At 46.0% G+C, this 21,861-nt stretch overlaps 1 protein-coding gene across 4 annotated transcripts in view; it reads left to right on the forward strand.

Moving 5' to 3' along the window:
• Positions 1 to 21,861, forward strand: part of DOCK6 (dedicator of cytokinesis 6) — a 96,631-nt gene that overhangs the window by 66,182 nt on the left and 8,588 nt on the right. For 3 of the 4 annotated variants that reach the window (XM_082204484.1, XM_082204486.1, XM_082204487.1), the window contains 11 exons: positions 440 to 536; positions 1,266 to 1,400; positions 2,545 to 2,697; positions 4,814 to 4,972; positions 6,384 to 6,484; positions 7,933 to 8,125; positions 8,482 to 8,625; positions 10,429 to 10,560; positions 12,043 to 12,057; positions 18,830 to 18,955; positions 21,524 to 21,613. In XM_082204484.1, coding sequence (XP_082060610.1) covers positions 440 to 536; positions 1,266 to 1,400; positions 2,545 to 2,697; positions 4,814 to 4,972; positions 6,384 to 6,484; positions 7,933 to 8,125; positions 8,482 to 8,625; positions 10,429 to 10,560; positions 12,043 to 12,057; positions 18,830 to 18,955; positions 21,524 to 21,613 — 1,345 coding nt within the window. The remainder of the gene's footprint in view (positions 1 to 439; positions 537 to 1,265; positions 1,401 to 2,544; positions 2,698 to 4,813; positions 4,973 to 6,383; positions 6,485 to 7,932; positions 8,126 to 8,481; positions 8,626 to 10,428; positions 10,561 to 12,042; positions 12,058 to 18,829; positions 18,956 to 21,523; positions 21,614 to 21,861) is intronic. The other variant, XM_082204485.1, reaches the window with a different exon arrangement.

The following is a 21,861-nucleotide window of genomic DNA, read 5'->3' on the forward strand; positions in this document are numbered from 1 at the left end:
AGGGCATCTACTAGATTATTATTTTTTTATAAAAAGAATTAACTCAGGTTTTAGTTTTCATGATTGTGTTGGAAAACGTATAGAGAAAAAGACTGTGTGGGATAAAGATTCTGAGTCCAAGAAAGAGATGTGCTTTTAATTCCTTCTCATTGGCTTGCCATCATCCCATATCCCAGCTTTCCCACCCTTATAGAGAAGGTGCTGCAGGCCCCTTGGGGCTGCACCTGATCTTTGGCAAGAGCTAATTGCAGGAACTAGCTACCTATTTCATGGAAGCCAAACGACTTTGGCTTTGCATGTCCCTAGTGTAGTTCCAACCTTTGGCAGGCCTGTATGAGCAGCACAGTGAGCAGAAAACCGGAATAACCATGCAAGCGAGGATTGGCATCTGGTGACTCTAAACGTCTTAAACCCACGCCCTTTTTTGTCCCTTGCTCAGATCCAAGGAAGAGATGGAACATGAGGCTCTGGTGGATGGGAATATGGCCACAGAAGCCGACATGGTGGTGCTGGACACCCTAGAAATCATTGTGCAGGTAGGATCTGATGGAGACTCCAGTCTTGCACCCACCCGCCAGAGCAAGGCTCTGGGATTAATTTGTTATTCCAGGGTGGAGATTGCATCTCTTATCTATGCTCTGCAGTGGTAACTTTTGAATTGTAGGAGCTTCCCCGCCCCCTCACAGTTCACAAGCCACACCCACAAGGAAAATTCAGTTTTTTGATGAAAACTGCTGGAGACAACTTTTCTCATCCAGCTTCCATAAGCAGAGTCTGATTTGGCAAGCTGGAGGACAAAGTTGTCTCTAGTTTTTTTATTATTGATAAAGTGTTTCCTTGGAGTTCATTGAGAGCCACATCTGTCTTCTTTGTCCTTGGCTGTTTTGATCCTCTCTGTTGCGGTTATGCTGAACTGGGTTCTCCTAGGTAGTCCGGGAGCTGGAATTCACTGGCCAGCATAGCTCTTGGTCCTTTGCCATCTTTAGCAGAGACAGCGGAACACCTAAGGCATGCAGATGATAAGCTTTGCTTGTTCGTTTTACATAGTCACATCTCTGCCTTGGCCACTCATGTGCCAGTGACTTCCATGGGCTTCTTGGTACAAGATGAAGTCTGGCCTGGATAAAGCAATTGTGACAACCTCACCATGTTACAAATGGGGCTACACATTCTTTGATGGAGGGGTTCCTAATTTGAGTACAATTTCCCACCCATTTTTTCTTTCTTTCTCTACCTCCCTCTCCTCCCCGGTTTCCTCTCCACAGACTGTGATCTTATCGGAAGCCAAGGAGAGTGTCCTCGGCGGGGTGCTGAGGGTGCTTCTGCACACAATGGGCTGCACTCCCAGTGCGGCTTTCTTACAACACTGCTTTGCTACCCAGAGGGCGCTGGTCAGCAAGGTGAGTGCTGCTTGGTTGGGAAAACGCTGCAGATGTGAATGTTGCGGTTGAATTCCAGCTGATTTTGCAAAGCATCTTGCTCTGCTCCTAAGAAGGCAGTGCAGGGAGCCTATTGACTTGTCTGCATCCAAGCTCACCAGCTCTGGTTGTAAGTGGAGCCCTGGCTACTTCAGGAACAAGAAGGGCTTATCTACCCCACAGGTTGTTAGCTTCTGTCTGTCACCACTCATGTTCTCCAACCTTTAACTCTGCTGAAAGGGCTTTTTCTCTCCAGGGTGCCCCCTTTTGCTGAGATTGTCCACAGCAGAGTCTGCTTACTTAAGTGTGTGTGTGTGTGTGTGTGTGTGAGAGAGAGAGAGAGAGAGAGAGAGCGAGAGAGCGAGAGAGAGAGAGAGCAAACACACACACACACACAAATATAAAACCAGAATATGAATACCAACCTCAATCCTACAGAGCGTATACGCCATGTCTGGGAATCCTCCAACTTCACAATGTGTGTTTCCAAAATATATTTCAAAACATGATGTCCAGATGTAAGACCTGTTTTACGCCTCCTGTACTTGTTAACCAAGCCAATGTATTCTTCAAAAATTCCACCTGTGGGGCCTGGATTCCCCAGGACTGGAGTTGATTTATGAGACAAATGGCCCCTGGTCATCTGAAAAGACACCCCATTCTATTTCACCCCTCGTGAGCCAGCATTGCCAAAGGGTAATGTCAGCAGCCAGCAGTTGCCATATTCTATCACCCCACTTTCCCAAAGTAAACTCTTCCTTGCTTTTCCAGAAATAAGCTGTTTCCATGCCAAGGTGGATTATTGAATAAATGCTTTATTTCAGCCTTGAAAGATAGAGACCAAAGCCAGCCCATTATTATTTGAGTCTACTTAATTATGATACTGCAGATCTGGAACAACCTCTGTAAAAGGGCCTGACAGACGCTTCCAAGGGTTGGGTGAAAACCTGATTCACAGAGGCTTTTAATATTAAATCTTACCGCTCTTGAGTGTGTTAATACCTTGCTTGTAAGATTATCAATCTGTTGGGTTTTATGCATCTATTATCCATTGCCTTCCTTGCAGTCCATAGGAAGGCCAGTATTATCATTGTTAGATAAAATAACTCCAGTCTCTTGCTTGCAGTTTCCCGAAATGCTTTTCGAGGAGGACACAGAACTGTGTGCTGACCTGTGTCTGCGCCTTCTCCGCCATTGCAGTAGCAAGGTGGGCATCATCCGCACCCATGCAAGCACCTCGCTCTACCTTCTCATGCGACAGAACTTCGAGATTGGCAACGTAAGTGCTCATTGGAGTAAGGAGGTGCTAGAGCTGCTCTCTGTCTCTTCTGCTGCAAGGGTGCTGTCAGATGCAGGGGGTGGTTGCTCGTGAGTAACCAGGCAAGACTCCGGCCTGTCTTTTACAGGTTTTATTGGTACAAACTATTTACAGTGCAGAACCAACAAGTTCATGTCCGTTTTAGTCACTTGCAGAATCTGGGAGTGGCCTCTTCCGGCTTGTCCCCCAACATAAGAACTTAGACACCCCAAATCTCCACCTCCCCTCATTTCGTTTCACCCTCTGTGCAGGCTAGGTGACGGAAGTGGCGTGTCTGCCTCCTGGCCAGCCAGGTTAGGTGAGGCACTTGGGCTCTCAGCAGCATCTTCGAGCCCTCTCCTCGCTTGGCTACCCCCTTCCCTCTCTGCTCCACTGGAGGTGTGGCTTTCCCCACCTCTGGAGGAGGAGCTGCTCCTCAGAAGCATTGGAGGCCCTCTGTATCCCCCTGCCTCCCTCCCCTGTTCCGATGCCAGTCCCCTGACAGGTGCTTCCTGGGAGCAGGCCTGAGCCATCACCAGAGTCCAAGCAGTTGTTGTTGTTGTTGATTGATTGATTGATTGATTGAATGAATGAATTTATACACCGCCCTATACTTGGAGGTCTCAGGGCAGTTCACAGAAAAGATCAACATAAAACCCACAATATATATAATCAAAATAAAAACAACAACCCAATAACACCCCCCCCCCAAAAAAAAAGAAAGCCACATTTTAAAAGGGCATAGGATGTCAATCAGATCAACCAATGGCCTGGTTAAAAAGAAACGTTTTTGCCTGGCGCCTAAAGATGTATAATGAAGGCAGCAGGCGAACTTCACTGGGGAGAGCATTCCACAGACGGGGAGCCACTGCAGAGAAGGCCCTGTTCTTGTGTTGCCACCCTCCAGACCTCTTGAGGAGAAGGTACATGAAGGAGGGCCTCAGAAGATGATCTCAGGGTCCGGGTAGGTTCAATCAGTTCATTGATCCCTGCAGCATTGCCACGTTGCACAAACTCTTTCCCTGCCTCTGTTCTCTTCCCCCACCTTTGTCAAAATTTAAATTGTTAAGCTTCTTGGGGCCAGGGACCCATCTCGTGATTTGATTACTCTGTAAAATGCAGCGTACACTGATGTAAAGGTAAAGGGACCCCTGACCATTAGGGTCCAGTCGTGACTGACTCTGGGGTTGCGGCGCTCATCTCGCTTTATTGGCCGAGGGAGCCAGCGTACAGCTTCCGGGTCATGTGGCCAGCATGACAAAGCCGCTTCTGGCGAACCAGAGCAGTGCACGGAAATGCCGTTTACCTTCCCGCCGGAGCGGTACCTATTTATCTACTTACACTTTGACGTGCTTTCAAACTGCAAGGTTGGCAGGAGTAGGGACTGAGCAACGGGAGCTCACCCCGTTGCGGGGATTCAAACTGCCGACCTTCTGATCGGCAAGCCCTAGGCTCTGTGGTTTAACCCACAGCGCCACCCGCATCCCTTGTACACTGATGGCGTTATGTAAATAAAAATAATACATTTTTACCAGCCTGGATGCTCCTTCATTTGCTGCTATGGGAAATGGGAGAGGATCCCCTCTGAGAAGCTTCCAGACACCTGCTTCTCTCAGAGCCTTATGTGCATGACCATCCCTGGCAGCTTCTTCAAAGTGTTTGCCATGAGTTGCCAAAAGCAACAGTTTTGGATTGTTATCGTAACTTGTATTCCTGGGGTGGGGGTCTTAGAGAAAGGCATGTGTATAGGAAAGAGGAGTGGAAATGAAACAAGGAGCAGCAATGCTGAAAAGAAGCACGCTCTCCTAAATAGTGTAAACCTTCGCTTTAATTTTAACTTTCTCTTTAGTTTTAACAGTTGGCCAAGCAATTACTATTCACATTTTAAAGGAAATAATACCAGTGGGAAACTTAAATTTTAAAGTGTTCTGAACTAGCCGTTTTTCTAGGTGATTTTTAATTTAAATCCATCCACTCTAGAACTGTGTTCTGCAGAATCCATTCCAAGCATCACCTCTGCTTTTATTTGGCTCAGGGTTTGAATAATCTTTCTGGCTTGCCCTGCCTTGCTGACTCCTGCCACGTCTCTCTTGCACAGAACTTTGCCCGAGTGAAGATGCAAGTCACCATGTCACTCTCCTCGCTTGTGGGGACGTCACAGAACTTCAATGAGGAGCACTTGCGGCGCTCCTTGAAGACCATCCTGACCTATGCCGAGGAAGACCCGGAGCTGCGAGAAACCACATTTGCTGAGCAGGTACATTGGATGGCAGACCCATAAACATCAGACTAGGGGCCTTTGGAAGTGCCAGAAGTTGGGTTGTGGCTTGAGCTGATACCTTCTGACCCTAGCAGTCTCTTCTACAGCTTCTGCAATTAATTATGAACAATTTAATCTTCATTGGGATTTCTAGGCAATTTTTCCAATTTCTCAAGAATACATGTGTGATAGATACAGTGCTTTTTTTCTTTAAAAAAGTTTTTAGGGGTACTCTCGTTTTGACTCAAGAAAATCACCATTCTGTAGTTCAGATTGGGGGAAATAAATAGAGTAAATGGACAAAGGTACAAATATTCACAAAATGTTTAGGGGTATGCGTACCCCCAGAAAAAAAAGCACTGGATAGATATATTGGATTTATTTAAAAATATTATGATGGTTTATTTACCAGATAACAACATATGATCAAACTAAAGCAAACGTTTTGCTATTATTTTGAAATAAAAATATTTATTTAAAAACTGAAATGTGATACTGTACTACAAGACTGTTCACTGAATTTGAAACATAAATCTTCCCAGGAAATAAAAATGTTTTCCCAAAAATGTAGCTATATACATATTGTATAGTCATATTGTAGAATCCTATGGAAATATAAAGTGTAAGCCTAAATGAGAAAAAAATGATCACCTCCTATATCAGAAAATTTCGATCTTTCTTCTTGAACCAGAATTACAGTACTCAGTAGAAGCAGTGGTGGCTCTTGGGGTCTCAAATTTCAGCAGCACCCTGTGTGACACCAGAATTCAGCACCCCTCTGTCTCTCGCGTTCCATTGTAAACCATAGTTGTGTCCCTGGCAGCACCAAACTGGTCACGCTTCCCTAAATCTGCCTCTGGTAGGAACCTGAAAGAAAATTGCTTAAAATGGTTATATACCCTGGGCAATGGTTAGAGCAGGCATAGGCAAACTCGGCCCTCCAGATGTTTTGGGACTGCAACTTCCATCATCCCTAGCTAACAGGACCAGTGGTCAGGGATGATGGGAATTGTAGTCCCAAAACATCTGGAGGGCTGAGTTTGCCTATGCCTGTGTTAGAGTATCTAAATTTGGAAATGGCTACTTCTGTCTTAGATACAGCTAAGCCAGTGTCTACCAAATGTGATGAAAAAGCAAGAGATTAATTATAGACCTAGTTTTGCTGTTCTTTCTCCTGAAAAGTGGGCAGATTGGGGGATGGGTACCAGGTTCAAGGTGAACACAGCCCATAAGTGAGCAGGGCTATGCCCATCTCAATCCTGTCGGCAAGTATTGCATCAGGGATGTCCTCTTTCGCAAGTGCCTTTACCTGAGTGCTTGTGGCATCCCCACTCTTGATGGAAGCAATTGTGTGTTCCTGCTCTCCATGCTTGTGACTTAGAAGGTGCTTCCTCTTTTCCCTGACCAGGTTCAAGACCTCGTCTTCAACCTGCACATGATCTTGACAGACACAGTAAAGATGAAGGAACATCAGGAGGACCCAGAGATGCTGATAGACTTGATGTACAGGTGAGACAGTAGCCAGCGCTCTGGGTACGGAAGCAGCAGGAAGGCCCAGAGGCAAGCAAGACTTGCTTTCGTAGCCTCAGTTTCCCAAAGGGAGGGGGTCAAAATGCAGGAGCCAACATGACTGCGTTTGCACCTGTGACAAAGAAGGTTCATATCTCAGATCACCCACAGACTCATTGGCTGTTGGCAAGCCTGTTGCAGCATGAGATCTCTCCCTGCTTTTACACTTGCCTCATCTGTTGCATATGGTGAGAGCTCCTCTTTCTGCTCCCACTCAGCATGTAATGGAAGTGGGTGAGCTAGCCTTACAGCCAAGGAGATAGCTATGCTGTCTGGGATAATCTTCGTCATATGAGGGGCCCAAGCACTCTAGGGCTGGAAAAGGGTGGTCTGGGGAGTGCACACCTTCCAGAGAATATTAAAGGAAAAAGTCACACTAAGTGGTAACATTGCTGTGGGGTTGGGGAGAGCCTTGCAGGCGTTCCTCTCTTGGTGGATGTTTGTGTAAGCTTGTAGGCTTAATCAACCCTGGCAGAAAGCATTGACACAAATGGGACGACATCGTGGAGGTGGGGAATGTCTGTTGCTCCTTGTGTTGATGTAAATGTATTGAGATGCATTCCGGTATATGTCCAAACACAGCCACTGTTCGTGCATCACTCACTCATGTCCAACAACAACAATTTATTTATACCCTGCCCATCTGTCTGGGTTTCCCCAGCCACTCTGGGCAGCTCCCAACAGAATATTTAAAACATGATAAAACATCAAACATTAAAAACTTCCCTAAACAGGGCTGCCTTCAGATGTCTTCTAAAAGTCAGATAGTTGTTTATTTCCTTGACATCTGATGGGAGGGTGTTCCACAGGGCAGGTGCCACCACCAAGAAGGCCCTCTTCCTGGTTCCCCATAACCTCACTTCTCACAGTGAGAGAACCGTCAGAAGGCCCCCGGAGCTGGACCTCAGTGTCTGGGCTGAATGATACCTTCAGGTATACTGGGCTGAGGCTGTTTAGGGCTTTAAAGGTCAGCACCAACACTTTGAATTGTGCTCGGAGATGTACTGGAAACCAATGTAGGTCTTTCAAGACGGGTGTTACATGATTCTGGCAGCCACTCCCAGTCACCAGTCGGTATCTGTCACATTCTGGATCAGTTGTAGTTTCCAGGTCACCTTCAAAGGTAGCCCCACGTGGAGCACACTGTAGTAGTCTAAGCAGGAGATAACCAGAGCATGGACCACTCTGGCGAGACAGTCTGTGGGCAGGTAGGGTCTTAGCCGGCATACCAGATGGAGCTGGTAGACAGCTGCCCTGGACACAGAACTGACCTGCACCTCCATTGAACTCCATTGACCTGAAGCAAGTCACCTTAAAGTGAGTCAGTAGCAAAGGCGGCCAGAGAACTCAGGACTTCTGTCCCTGAATATTCATTATCTGCCTCTCAGGATAGCCAAGGGGTACCAGACATCACCGGATCTGAGGCTGACCTGGCTGCAGAACATGGCAGCGAAGCACTCTGAGCGTGGGAACCATGCAGAGGCCGCTCAGTGTCTGGTGCACTCCGCTGCCCTGGTAGCCGAGTACCTGAGTATGCTGGAGGACTGCCGCTACCTACCTGTGGGCTGTGTCACTTTCCAGGTAAGAAGAAGGCCAAGGCCAAGGCATCATTTTAAAAAAAGAAGACTGGTCTGCTGCATCAAGGCATTGACCAGCTCTTCTCTGTTCTTTCTTAGCTTCAGTACTTACCTGTAGCCCCAGTCCTACTTTCCTGCAGGAGAGATGAATGAACAGAGGGTCTACCTCCCATTTCTCCTGCCCCTAAACCAAAACTTGGGGTGATGTCCAGATGTTCTCTGCCCCTAGCAAGGCCTCTGCTTCCCTAAGGCCCTGGAGACCTAGAGTTCTTGCTTTTTCAACTGACAGGCAGTTTGGGAGGGAAGAGTGAGAAGATTTGTGTGCCCCCCCCCCAACAATAGCATCTGCTCTTTTCCAAGAACATCTCTTCCAATGTGCTGGAAGAATCTGCTGTCTCGGATGACGTCCTGTCCCCTGATGAAGAGGGCATCTGCTCTGGAAAGTACTTCACTGAGCAAGGGCTGGTTGGGTTGCTTGAGCAGGCGGCTTCCTCCTTTACTATGGTGAGAACTTGAACTTTTTACTTTCAGTGTACGAGAGCATTCCCTGTGCTTGAGGGTGGCAGCTGCCTTCTTTTGCTGCAGTAGGCGGCTGAATCCCAGGTGTCTAGACTCCTGGAGATTGGGCACCAACACCATAGAACACAGCTTTTTGTGCACAAATTTCTGCTTCCTTTTAAAACTGCAAATGGATTAGAAACCTGAATGGTGTGGATGGTGGGTGGGTGGGTGGGTGGGTGAGTGGGACTTGAATGGTCACGGAGAGGCTGTGTTTTCTGCCCTTCCCATAGCAGCCAATTCTTGTAAATTCTTTCCCACCTGTTTTCTTCTATCTCTGTTTTTGTCTGTTTTTCTGTAAGCTTCAGCCGTCTTTTCTCCACACGTTGGCTGCATTCCTTCACTTTTATTGTTTCCAGATGCTCAGTTTGCAGAGCATTAAATGCACCACTGCTTATCTGGGGTGCCTTTCCTCAGGGAAGGAGCTCTCTGATTTCAGGGGTGTTGCTTTTTCCACTTCTCAGTAATACATTTAGGCAAGCGGCCAATTGTGTTTCCCTGCAGGTATCTCAGTCCCTCTGTTTTCAGTGAAAATTAAAGTATGTGGAGAACCGCGGACCTCTCTCCCCCTCCCACACTGCCTTTAAAACAACACACACACAAAAGCCACCTCCTGACGCATGAAGCTGCAGTAGGTGGTGATTGTAAATAAACAGTTGTGTGAAGTAGTGTGAATACATACAGTTCGTTTCCAGAAGCAGAAGTAGGAACCTGGTTGTAACCCACAAGTAACCATTAGCTGCTTCCCCCTGCCCCATTGGACCAAAACGGCCCAGGACCGCAATACCTCAAGGACCGCCTCTTTCCATTTGACCCTACTCGGACCCTGAGATCATCCTCTGAGGCCCTCCTTCGTGTGCCTCCTCCTCGAGAGGTCCGGAGGGTGGCAACACGAGAACGGGGCCTTCTCTGCAGTGGTTCCCCATCTGTGGAATGTGCTCTCCACAGGGAAGTTCTCCTGGCTCCTTCATTATACACCTTTAGGCGCTGGGCAAACCAGGCCTTTCGTTGATCTGATTTACATCCTTTGCCTTTTAAAAATGTGCTTCTTGGGGGGTGGGGTGGCAATTGGGTTGTTTTCATTTCTATTATGTATTTTGTGGTTTTATATCTTTTTAAAAAACATCTTTATTGAAAGTTCAAAAAGTACATAATTATATGTGCACTAAACATGGTGAGACGTAAATAAAAGAGAGAAAAAGAAAAAGAGAAACAGAACCCGTGTAGAAGGGGAAATAAAGGGGGGGGGACCAAAACTGTATATTTTACAAGGTTGTTATTGTACTTCCCCAGATCTTAACCTATTACACTATTTGTAAGCATGGATTCCAAATATCATTGAATTTGTCCATGGCAAGACTACATTTATATGCAAGTTGTTCATATGTTGTGAGTTTGTATAAGTCTTCAATCCAATCGTAGAAGGGAGTTTTATATCTTGATTTTGTTCTGTGAACCGCCCCGAGACCTCCGGGTATAGGGCAGTATATTAATAATAATAATAATAATAATAATAATAATAATAATAATAATAATAATAATAATAATTGCAGTCTTAGTAAAGCTTCATCCTTAGGGGAGACTTAACTGTCTTCCAATGAAAATTAAAACCTTTTTCAGGCAAGCTCTGCTGGGGGCTCTGTGAGGTTCTAGCCGTTCATGGCCCAGCTGCCTTACCCCCTGCAGCCCCATGTTAGGTCTTCCCTGAGGACCGAAGTGACTTTCTGAATTCCTTCTCGCTCTCTCCAGGGCGGGCTTTATGAGGCTGTCAACGAGGTCTACAAGATCCTCATCCCCATCCATGAAGCCAACCGCGACTTCAAGAAGTTGGCAGTGCTGCATGGGAAGCTGCAGGATGCCTTCAGCAAGATAACCAGCCAAGTGAGTGATAACCAGCTTCTTGGACAACCTTTTTCAAGCCACTGGCCCCATTCTCCCCCCCCCAGGGGCCACATTCTTTTCCAGGGGCCGCAGGCAGTCGGAGGCAGTAAATGCAGATCTTACCTTTGTACAGTGGGCTAGTTTCTAGACATAATGCACCCACCAGTCTCTGCCATCCAGACTATCAAGAGGCATTATAAGGGTTCAATGACATATTCCAGCCAGGCAAAAGCACTTGGGGTGTGAAGCAAAAGCCACTGAGGGGTGTGGCCTAGGGAGAGGGGGTGTGGCCTAGGAAGAGTTCTGAGGGCCTGATATAGATTCCTGGAGGGTCACATTCAGCCCTGGGGCCTGAGATTCCCCACTCCTGGTCTGTAGACCTTTTTTTTGCAATGCCTTGTTAGGGCGATGGCTGAAGTAAGAGAGCCAGCATAAGATCTCCTTCCTCCATGGTTGCTTATGTCCTTCTCACGTTCCATTTCATTACGCATGTCAAAATAAGTAAACGTGACGTGAATCTGGCGGATTGGAGACTGAAATCTGAACGGTCTGAATGTCAGAGCCCAAAAACCTTTATGCAGGGGAAACTTTGGGTCTGTGGGCTGTGGTATGGGAGTTCCGATCTTTGGCATACTGTAAATCAAGATGCTGTGGGCAATGTTCATAGTGGAGGTGCTATTTATGCACTCAGTTGAATGAGACAGAGAGTTGCAATGGGAGTCTATAAAGTCCGCTAGGGCCTCATGACAGTAGGAGGAAAGCATCCGCACCCCTATTTGCTGAACTGGAACCCATAGCCTGTCCCCCCCCCCAAAAAAAAAACCACCCCTCTGTTGAATCATAGAGAGGGGAATGTGCCAGTATAGGTTCGGTATAGAGCAGCCAGGAGTCCAGAATTCTAGGATTTGCTCCATACAGGAATAGAGCCTAGTGAGGATGCTGCCAAGTCAGAACTTAGGACTCTCTGTTCTTGTAATTAGAGCTAAACAGGGAGCTCCAGATTCTTATAGGGTTCACTTGGGTATTCTGTCAAATGCCAACAGTGTCAACCCTGGAGAAAGGTGAAAAGAGCTATTGGGAGCTGATGGATCTATACTGATTGCAGGTGGCATTTTAAACCAAAACATCCCTCCTTGCCCTCCTGGGCCAAGGTCAAAGTTGTGTTCAAGGTCTCAGGTTGGCAGTGTGCTAGTCTTTGCGGCTGGATCTTGCAAATGATGGTAGAATACACTTTGAAATAAGCTAGGATTATGATGCCATCTCCTGCTTGCTTCTTCAAGAAATTGGCAGTGGTTGGGATGCCTCACAAGAACAGGAATTGTTATGTTCAGATCGGCCTGTGACCATTCAGGGTTATGCCCGGGCCTAGTCTGTGATCGGCTTGTGACAAGACGGGTGCTGAGTTTTAAAAACAAATAAATAACCACCTTCTTCTTCCTGTTTTCTCTGTTCCCTTCCTGTCCTCTCCGTCCTGTCAATCAGGCCTCTGGCTGGGAGGTAGGCTGCATCATGTCTTACATTTTCTGTGTCAGTGTTTGTGTGAGTGTGCATGTTGCTTCCGTAATCTCCACTCTCCTCTGTGCACTTACGGCCAAACTCCTCCTCTAGCTGGCATTGTTGGTGCAGTTGCTGCAACTTTTAAACTGTGTGTGTGTGTGTGTGTGTGTGTGTGTGTGTTTGTCAGGGGGTGGTGGTTATTGTTTCTGTTTGTTGTTACGGTACGTATTTTTGTGTTTCTATGGAAATTTAATCAATATGGAAATTTAATCAATGATAATGACACCCGAGTGGGAGACCCTGAACTTTCCTTGTGCAGGCTGAGCAAGGCAAATTTTTATGCGTGCCTCAAAATGGCAGCAGTCCTCAGGGAAAATAGACAGAAACAGTGCAGTTTCATGGTCCCATCCGGGATCATAGTTCCAAATCCATGCCATTATCCTGCACGCTACAGTACTCTTACGAATAATGTTTGCTGTAAATGTTAGTTGGCTACTGACAAAAGGCCTGCTGGAAGTGTGGAGGCTGTATCTTGCAGCAGCAAAACAGTCTTACTTTTTCACTTTATTTTTTTTTTTTTTAATATTTTATTAAGGATTTTCTTGTTTTACAGAAGTGTAGTGCCTCATTTTTGGTTTGTTTTTTTCATGTAACATTTTTACAAATCCATTTCATTTGTTGAGGCATTAGGCAGGAGGGAAGATGGATGGGGGTGGGGTCGGGTGGCGGTGTTTCTATTATGTTTAATGTGTGTAGAGTTTGGTGTCAGCGTTGTTTGTGTTGTTCACTTGTGTTCCTTTGGTGGAGAGAGAGGTTGGGGTTGGCCTAGGGTGTGATTGTTTGCTTGTGATTGGCTGTGGTGATCTTTGTTTTCGTGTGTGAGTGAGGTGGGTGGGTGTTATGAGACATATCTGTTTTGCTATAAGGAAGATTGCAGATGAGGGCCTAGCATCTGGGAAAGGAGCACCACTGTGTGGCAGAATCCTACTGGAAGGCCCAAGAGAATGGACTTGACCCTGTCTGCAGAGACCCCAAAGGCCCTCTCTGTCTTTTCTGGGCCCTCTCCAGTTAATACGTTTGGTGTAGGCTAGAACCGGTCAGTTTGTTCCATGACTAAAGTGATGGAACTCCATTCATATTTTCACAAGCCTTGTGCCAAGACTGCAGTTGGTACAGGGTGCTTTCTTTTGCTTTTGGAGTGTGTCTATTGAGTGGCAGCTTCCTGTACTACAGATTCTCAGCAGGAAGCACAGGTGGCCAGACTCCCCATTCAAGAAAAGCCCATCCTTTGAAACTAGGAATCTTGCGATGCAGATTGAACAGCCTAAACTACTTCTGTGCTGCAGAGTACCTAAAGCAAGCAAAAAAAAAAAGTGTGTGCCTCCTGTGGAGGTTCAGCCCCTTTGAAAAAGCTTGTGCTGCCAAGCTCTTTGTCCTCCCACTATCCTGGCAGTCTTCCAGTGGAGAGGAAACACACCACGACACAGGTTTGCAGAGGGCAGCATGTTTTCCTCTTGCCTGTTATTTATTATTAACTGCCCTCCAGCTGCCGCCGGTGGCCCCTTCCTTCTCCTGTTGCCACACCAGGAGCTTATGCAGAACCATCGCTCTGTGATAGTGTCTGGCTTGCAAGCAAAAAGTGGCAAGTTTAATCCCCAGAATCTCCAGGTATGGATGGGAGAGACTCCTACCTGAAATCCTCGAGAGCTGCTGCCCGTAAGTGCAGGCATTTCTGAGCTAGATGAGCCAGTGGTCTGACTCAGTATAAAGCAGCTTCCTATGTTCCATCTTGCCCAGGGATGAGAGGGGGTAAAAGCAGAAGCAACTTTTTATAAACAACAACAACAAGCAGTGATTTGCCTTCTCTATTTTATGAAATAATGTTTATTTGTTATCATTTAAAAAATATTTTTTTTATCTAAACTGCTCTGTGAGGTCTGAAAAAAGCTCTATAAATGCCTTAGATCAGCCTTTCTCCACCTGTGGGTCCCCAGATGTTGTTGAACTACAACTCCCATCACCCCTAGCTAGCAAGACCAGAGCTCAGGGATGATGGGAGTTGTAGTCCAACAACATCTGGGGACCCTCAGGTTGAGAACCGCTGCCTTAGATCATAGTTGGGAGTGGCATTCCTTCCTTTTGGGGGCTCCCAGCCACCGCCAGAGCCATACACACCTGACTGAGGCAGGCAGGTAGCCAGCATCACTCTTAGCTACAGTCCCATTGGTCCAGCTCACCCTGCAGATTTGTGCCCCTGGCCTTTGTCCCCTTCCACATATCCTGCAGCTGGTGCTGTCCACGCTCCTCTTCCTGCTGCTTTGCTGAGGCCCTTCCTGCGGCATCTCCATGACACCTCCGTCATCTGGTGGGTCCTTGCATAGTGTGCAAATGGAGAGCTGTGTGCCTGCTGCTCACTCACTGCTTTCAATTGTTGGGTGGAGAGAAGGAGCTGTCCTGGCCATACTCTTCTTGTCCTGCCATTTCCATTCTCTTCTCGCCATCCCCATTTCTCAAAACAGCTTCTTAGGGATCGTGACCTCTGCCCAGAGGCCTGCCCCCTGCATCCCATATGATTTGGGGGTCTGGAAGTGTCTGCTCAGAAGTATTTCTCTATAATGAGATCCACAAGTGGATAACCGGGTTTTGTTAAGGTAATAGGTTAGGGTCGTTGTGACTTCTACTTTTGCAGTCCTTTGTCAAGCAAAGTTAATAAATGATCCAGCACCAGGTGCCATCCATTTAAGCAGGTTGAGAAAATGCAGTGCAAATAATAAAATTGTTTGCTTGTTTGAAAATGTACACCCAGACTTACAATATGCACTTCTCTTTACCAGAGCCAAGGCAGTAAACATATATGTAGTAAGGAGACATCAAAGTACGACTTCAAAGTACAGAATGGCTCAAATCACATTCAGTTCAGCCCTCCCATAGTTGGGTAATAACAAGGTGCTTAAAAGCTGTTCTGAACAGGGAAGCCTGCTGGGGCCACTCTCAAGAAGGCCCCCATGCAGGGCATAATGACTGTCATTAAGAGACTAGATACTAGCTTCCGATGCTGGAGATAATATATAGCCATCGTGACTAGTGACATTGATAGCCTTATTCCCTGTGAATATGTCAGATCCCCTTTTGAAGCCCTTGTACGTTGGTGGCCAACTCCCCATTTTGTGGGAGTGAATGTCATGATTTAACTACAGTACATACTGTGTGAGGAAGTGCTTGCTTTTGTCTCTCCTGAATCTTCCCAGTATTCAGCTTTGATTGTTCCAGTGTAGTATGGGGGGGTACTCTTTATCCACATCCCTTTCTTGCCTTTTTTTAATATAGATTAAAATGTCCCAAAGCATTATCTTCCCTGAGTAGGCAGGCCTCTTCACAGACAGTTCAGTATTTTTCATTCAGCAATCTTATCTTCGCCTACTAAAATACTCAAAGCAAATTTAGTGCATTTGCAGAACTTTCATCTGGTTTAAAGATTACACTTGTACACCAGCGTGTCTTATTACTAAGAGCAGCACCCTGATCCTGAGTTTTGTGTGTGTTCAGATGTATGCACCCAAACACCCCACTCAAAACAAACATGCACAGTGTGAAAGAATGGAAGGAATGGTGGGGTTTTTTTTGGCAGTGAAGTGCTGTGTTGACATCGTAGCATTCACCTCTACAATGGATCCAAAGGATTTTAGGAATAGAGGTTCCTAACGTTCTTAACCTGTTTGGTATTTGCTAGCTTTTACCTGTCCCAGAACTGATTTTCCATTGAAAAAAGGGAAGCATCACTCGTTTTAAGCCTCTTAGTATCACAAAAACACTGCATTGTTGTGTGTTGTGGGGACTCAGAACAAGAGCCGAGTAGATAAATTTGTTTCTTACTGTCACTGGACAGATATTGGAGGTGGTCCATATGGGGATGCTAACTCCACATACCAAAATCTTCCAGGGCTTTAGGGACCAGGGCCATTCTGGAGAGCTAATCCCAAGCCACTGCTTGCTTCGAAGTTTGTTTCATTCCCTCAGTCTGGGTAACTTATAGCTGGCAGATGCCACCTGGCTATGTCTCTGTCGTTTTGGTTGGATTGTCTACCTACCTCTTGGTCCCTTTGCTCTACTTGCTTTTCGAACCACTGGATTAAAATCTTGCCTGCACTGAGGCCTGGATACTTGGCATAGACATTAGCTGACGCAGCCTACCTCTGAGACCAGTACAGCTTCCTTTTCTAGTGCATACAGACCACAGGGAAATCTACCCAAGCTTTCTCTTTCCCCCCAAGCACTGGTTTTGAAGTAACCTTATCCTACCTGTGCTCTGAAAATGCATGTTATCACGTGGCTATATTGAGATGCACGAATAGTGGAGAAGGCTAGTCCATCTTTAACTACCACGCAAGTCTTCTTTGCTTTCATTTCGGACTTCAGTGAAGCTATTCTATATGACCACTGCAGAGCAGACACACTCTTACATCGCGCTCTGAACATTTACGTCACGCTCTGTAATATCCGAAGTGGTCCTGAAAATGGAAGACACCATTCTAAAGCCCACTGATGCCTTTGCTTGGCAAAGAATCAGGGGATCAGGAACAGCCTCAGTTTAGGCTGTAGCAGAGGGGCCAGGAAGTGGCCCTAAGGGAACCTTGAGGCACAGCAGGTGGGTCTAGTTCTAGTTATGTGGGGTTCTGTTGCATAGTGTGCATCATTAATGCATTTTCCCATGTGCACACCATGCAATTTAGCAGACAAGTCTACATAAGATCTTCGCAGGCTGCCAAAGCCTTCCGAACCCAGATATCCCTGCACTTTCCAGGGAGAGAGAGAGAAAGTGCTATGCATGGAAGAGTCCAGGAGTGAAAGGTGCTGGGATTTGGATGTGGGAGAGGAGGCATGAGAGTGTCTGTGGGTCCCTAAGCCAGCCACCTGCCTTGGAGGGGGCCCCAAGACACCACTTATTGGTGTCGTCCTGCCACTGCCCTGAAAGCTCGAGGTAGGTAATAGAATATCTCAGAAACATTAAAATAGAAGTGATTTAAACAGCTCCAGCTCAGTCACCAAGTGCTTCTTAAACAGGGTTGTCTTAATCATATCCGGCGTTGTGGTGCAAAGATCCCTCCAGTGCCCCCCCCCGAGTTCTCAACCTTTTTTTAGGGCTGGAGGAGGCGGGCAGTGGCTGGAGGGCGGCTCCTCCTGCGGGGAAGAGGCAGAGACTGGATGCTGCACTTTCCGGCTCAACTGGCTGCTTCGTGCCACGGTAGGCAGCACACTGAGCGAGCTGGCCTGCGCTGAACGAGTGAGGGTGTATGCACCGCTCCCCGAGCATCTGTTCGGTTTTTTCCCTTTTAGCCTTCTGGCGCCCTGCAGGCTAAAAGGGAAAAAACCTGAGCCGACACTCGGCTGGAGCGGCTCACACACCCTCACTCACTTAGCGCGCTCGTTTGGTGTTCCCCGGACTCTCGCCTGGCGCTCCCCAGAACTTGGTGCCCTGGCACCCCACCCCACTAGCCTCTATGGGTAAGACGGGCCTGTTCTTAAAGGACTCTGATAAATTTTCAGAAGAAGTGGTTCCATAAATGTCAAGCAGATGCTCAGACCGTGTTTGAAATACAGATGATGCTGTGGAGGAGGCAATTTCGTTCAGTTTTGGGCTGTGTGCAGGCAGTCATTTCTAGGGCAGAAATGGAAGCAATGTCCTCCTAACCATTGCTGTGGCTGTAGCCCTGATCTAGCAGCAATGCCTTAATGACTGTAGTTGTGAGAGGGAATGCTTTTGCTTAATTGCACCTACTTCTTCCAGACCCAGAGAAGCCGGCCCAACTTCTTCGGGCATTGCATGTATCAATATAGGAGGGTGTGTCACCAGCGCTATTGTGGGTTCTAGCCATGGCAGTACAAACATCTGTTGTGGTATATCAGGTTGTGCTCCTGCTGCAGAGGACCTGTCCGTCCAATTTGGACAGGGAGTATGGGGGGGGGGAATAGCACGCAGCCGGGATTGATATTTCGGCAGTACAACTGAGAGATCTCTGGAGAGAATTTTCTGCACATAGTCGTAGGGATTGCAGCGGCTGTTAGGGATGAAGGTGGTATTTTGAACTTTGTAAAACAAACAAAAAAGGGAATCGGCCCAGCTGCCCTCCACTTATCCCTGCCCCCTTTGGACAGTTGCTGTGTTCCAGTAGCTGCCATACTCTTTCTAACTTCTTTTTTCTTATTTTGCTTCTCTTTCAACTTTGCCATCTGCTTGTGGTCCTGCTGGCCTGATTTGGTAAGTTGGAGTCCACTTCTTGAAATTTTGTCTTGGGGGGAGCAGTGGTCTGGTTCATTTGTGTGTGTGTATTAAGAAGAACTACTTTCACCTTACAGGAATTGGGTTGGAGGCTTCAGGGGGATGCTAGAACTGTATTTCAGGTGGGGTCACAGGTGCAGATTTTGTGATTTAACCCCAGACAAAGATCACTAAAGCACGTTGTGGACCCAGTGGTCATGAAGGAACAGGTTACTAAAACCTGACTATGCAGGCACCCCGAACCGAGCCCCGAGTTCGTTCTTTATGGACTCAATGACAGTGGGAACATGAATGTAGGCTTCCTGGATCTCAAGCACCAGATTCACCCATAGTGCATATGGACGCCTCCAGGGAGTGAAGTGATTGGGAATAGGGCAGGTATTTTGGTGGTTGATTTAGCAAGCCATGCTTACTAGGGCTTTAGAGTCAGCATTCAAGTTACCTGCCTGATTTGTGTCGCAGCTATCTTAACTCTTACCATGCAGATCACTTAAGAGAATGTTTGGAACGTATTTCCGAGTTGGTTTTTATGGCTGCAAGTTTGGGGATTTGGATGAACAAGAGTTTGTTTACAAGGAACCCTCCATCACCAAGCTGGCTGAGATCTCTCACCGGCTTGAGGTAAGAGTTAAAACATCCTTGAAAAGAGGTATGGATCAAGCATGAAGGTTGAGAGTCGGTTTGGTCATTTATGTCGTTATTGAAGTGCTTCTCATGAAGCATCCCAAAGCAATTTACAAATACAACATTTGAATCTAAAAAACACTTTTTAAAAATAAATCACATATGAAAACCTTTTTTAATAAAAACAACAGCTATAAATATAAAAGCAGTCTAAAACACAGTCACAAGAGCAATTTGTATCCGGGACAGATTCCAACTAGGATAAAGATTTTAGAAGACTTGTTGAAAGAGGAATGTCTTCATCAATATTTTTATTTATTACCATTATTTATTATTCAGTTTATATACCACCCTTTACGAAAAGGTCCGAGGGCGGTGTACATTAAAAATACATTACAGAACATCAATTATAAAAAACATAATAAAAACATGGTAAAATGCATAATGACAGACAGCCTAATAATAAAATAATCATCATAATAACAGGCACCAAAAGGCTAATAGAGAAGTAATGCAACATTTTCCTTGGGGGAAGTGGGGACGATGTAGGAGATGAACAGGTCAAAAATACCTGGCATAAATGTGCTGAGAAGATGCTGCTAGGTTTGGCTTTCAAGCACATGTATGCAGCTCAGATAGTCTACATTCAGGGAACCCACAAGTTGTTGTTTGGATGACATCATCAGAGTGCATGGTGGTCTACACAATAACAAGCAAAAAAGATAGATTCTGCTGCCCAGAGGCACTCAGATTAGACACTGAGGAAGGCAATGAAAGCCAGGGGAGCCAAGGAAGATGGAAGGAAAGAGGCACTCAGCTCAGTTACATTTCCATATGGGGATTCCATCCTATGTGAAATAATAGCCTTTACTCTCTCTTTTTTATTTTTTTTCCCTTTTTTATATAAAATATTTATTAAAATTTTACAACAAACATAGGTTCAAAGAACCAAGAAAACTATACCAAAGATTACACATAAACACAGATTTCACAAAAAAAGAAAAAAGATAACAAGAAAAACACCAAAAAGAGGACCTAAAAGAGAAAAAGGAAAATACAAAATACAAAAAACAGCTGGCTGGAAAAAAAAGAGGGGGGAAAATTTAAAAAGAAAAAATCCATTTTTCAATATCCTTAGGCTCATTTACTTATTTCCTTGACCTCCTCACACCTCCCCTTTTTGTGTTCCCGTTTACAAAATCCTTTCAGCAGATCCTTACCCTCTTTCATTTATTTTTGCTCTGTATCTTAACCTATTAAAACTATATATTTCCATCCATATAATGATCTATATTTGCATATTCTTATTAACCTTATTACCAAAACCACTTATTTCCATTCCAACATCATTTTAACATTCATTAATTTTACAGTATTTCTGCAAATAGTCTTTAAATTTCTTCCAATCTTCTAATAGCCTTTACTCTCAACTACCTGCAAGCGTTTGTACTTAGTTGGGCTGGGATGTTCCACTAATGTTTGACCCCCCTGTATTTGCATGGATTCAACCTGTCTCTTCTCCTTGTCTTCCCAAGAATGGTACAGCAGTTAACTTGGCTAAAGCAGTATTGAAGGAGGGAGGAAGCTGTGACTTACAACAAGCAAGACTCACACTCACTCCTACACATGCACAACCCCTTCCCTTCACAATCCCTCTTACTGAAAGCTCCCTCGCTTTAGCCACGGCAGCTGTGGCTTTTGGCAAAGGTGTCACTCAGCTGTAGTCCAAGCAGAGCCAAAGGGAAGAGGCTTTGGAGCCAGCTCTGATGGAGGCGGTTGCCTGCTTTCTCAGGGCTGATTCATGGCACCTGTCCATGCAGATCGTCGTGTCCTCGGGGCTTTTCCCACCATTTACTCTGAGGACCAAGAAGAGCATATGTCTCTTAAAGGCATCCTTCCCTATTTGACAAAAGTATAGTTGCGGTAGGGTCTCCTTTGTATATCAAACTGAGCATTGGGACGTGGTATGGAAACTGAAAGCCTTTCTTGCCACACTCAGATGCTTTAAGTTTTTTCTCACCCCCAGGTTGTGTCTGAGCTGGGAAGGGAAAGAGGTGGGTTTTCTGCCATGCACTCGCTTTGATAGGAAAAAGGACACCTACCTACCCCTTCTTTATACCCAAATTGGCTAGTGCACGTTTAATAAAACACACATACCGTATTTTTCGCTCTGTAAGACACACTTCCCTCCTAAAAAGTAAGGGGAAATGTGTGTGCATCTTATGGAGCGAATGCAGGCTGCGCAGCTATTCCAGAAGCCAGAACAGCAAGAGGGATCACTATTCAGCTATCCCTCTTGCTGTTCTGGCTTCTGGGATTCAGAATATTTTTTTTCTTGTTTTCTTCCTCCAAAAACTAGGTGCGTCTTATGGTATGGTGTGTCTTATAGAGCGAAAAATACGGTAATTCTGGTTTGCCCTTCAGAAGCAAGTGCAGAATAAGCCTCTCTCCACGATAGTTGCAAGGAATTTTCCTTGGTCTCAGTGGCTGTAGAAGCCTGAATGTTCATCTCTGCCCCTTTTGTCATGCACTGAAGAACTCCCCTGTATCCTTTCCCCTTTGCAGGAGTTTTACACTGAGCGCTTTGGGCAGGAAATGGTAGAAATCATCAAAGGTTCCAACCCTGTGGACAAAGCCAAGCTGGATCCTAACAAGGTAGTTTCGCTCTTTATCATGTGTTGGGAGTGCCATGCATTAGTAAGCCAGGCACTGCTAAGGGACTAGTCTGCAAATTTTGTTGGGCTGGAATAACTAAAGGGAAGAGGGGGGACTTGTGCCCCATGTGGTCTGGGATTGTGTCTCATGTTCAGCAAGGAAAGAGATCTCTACAGGATTTGATGCATGCTATTCCTTCTAGGCTAAATGGCCACCTTCCTTCTCCCTGCCCCGTATATCACAATTAA

This window comes from Podarcis vaucheri, assembly GCF_965113315.1.
Source record: "Podarcis vaucheri genome assembly, chromosome: 17".
Taxonomy (NCBI): Eukaryota; Metazoa; Chordata; class Lepidosauria; order Squamata; family Lacertidae; genus Podarcis; species Podarcis vaucheri.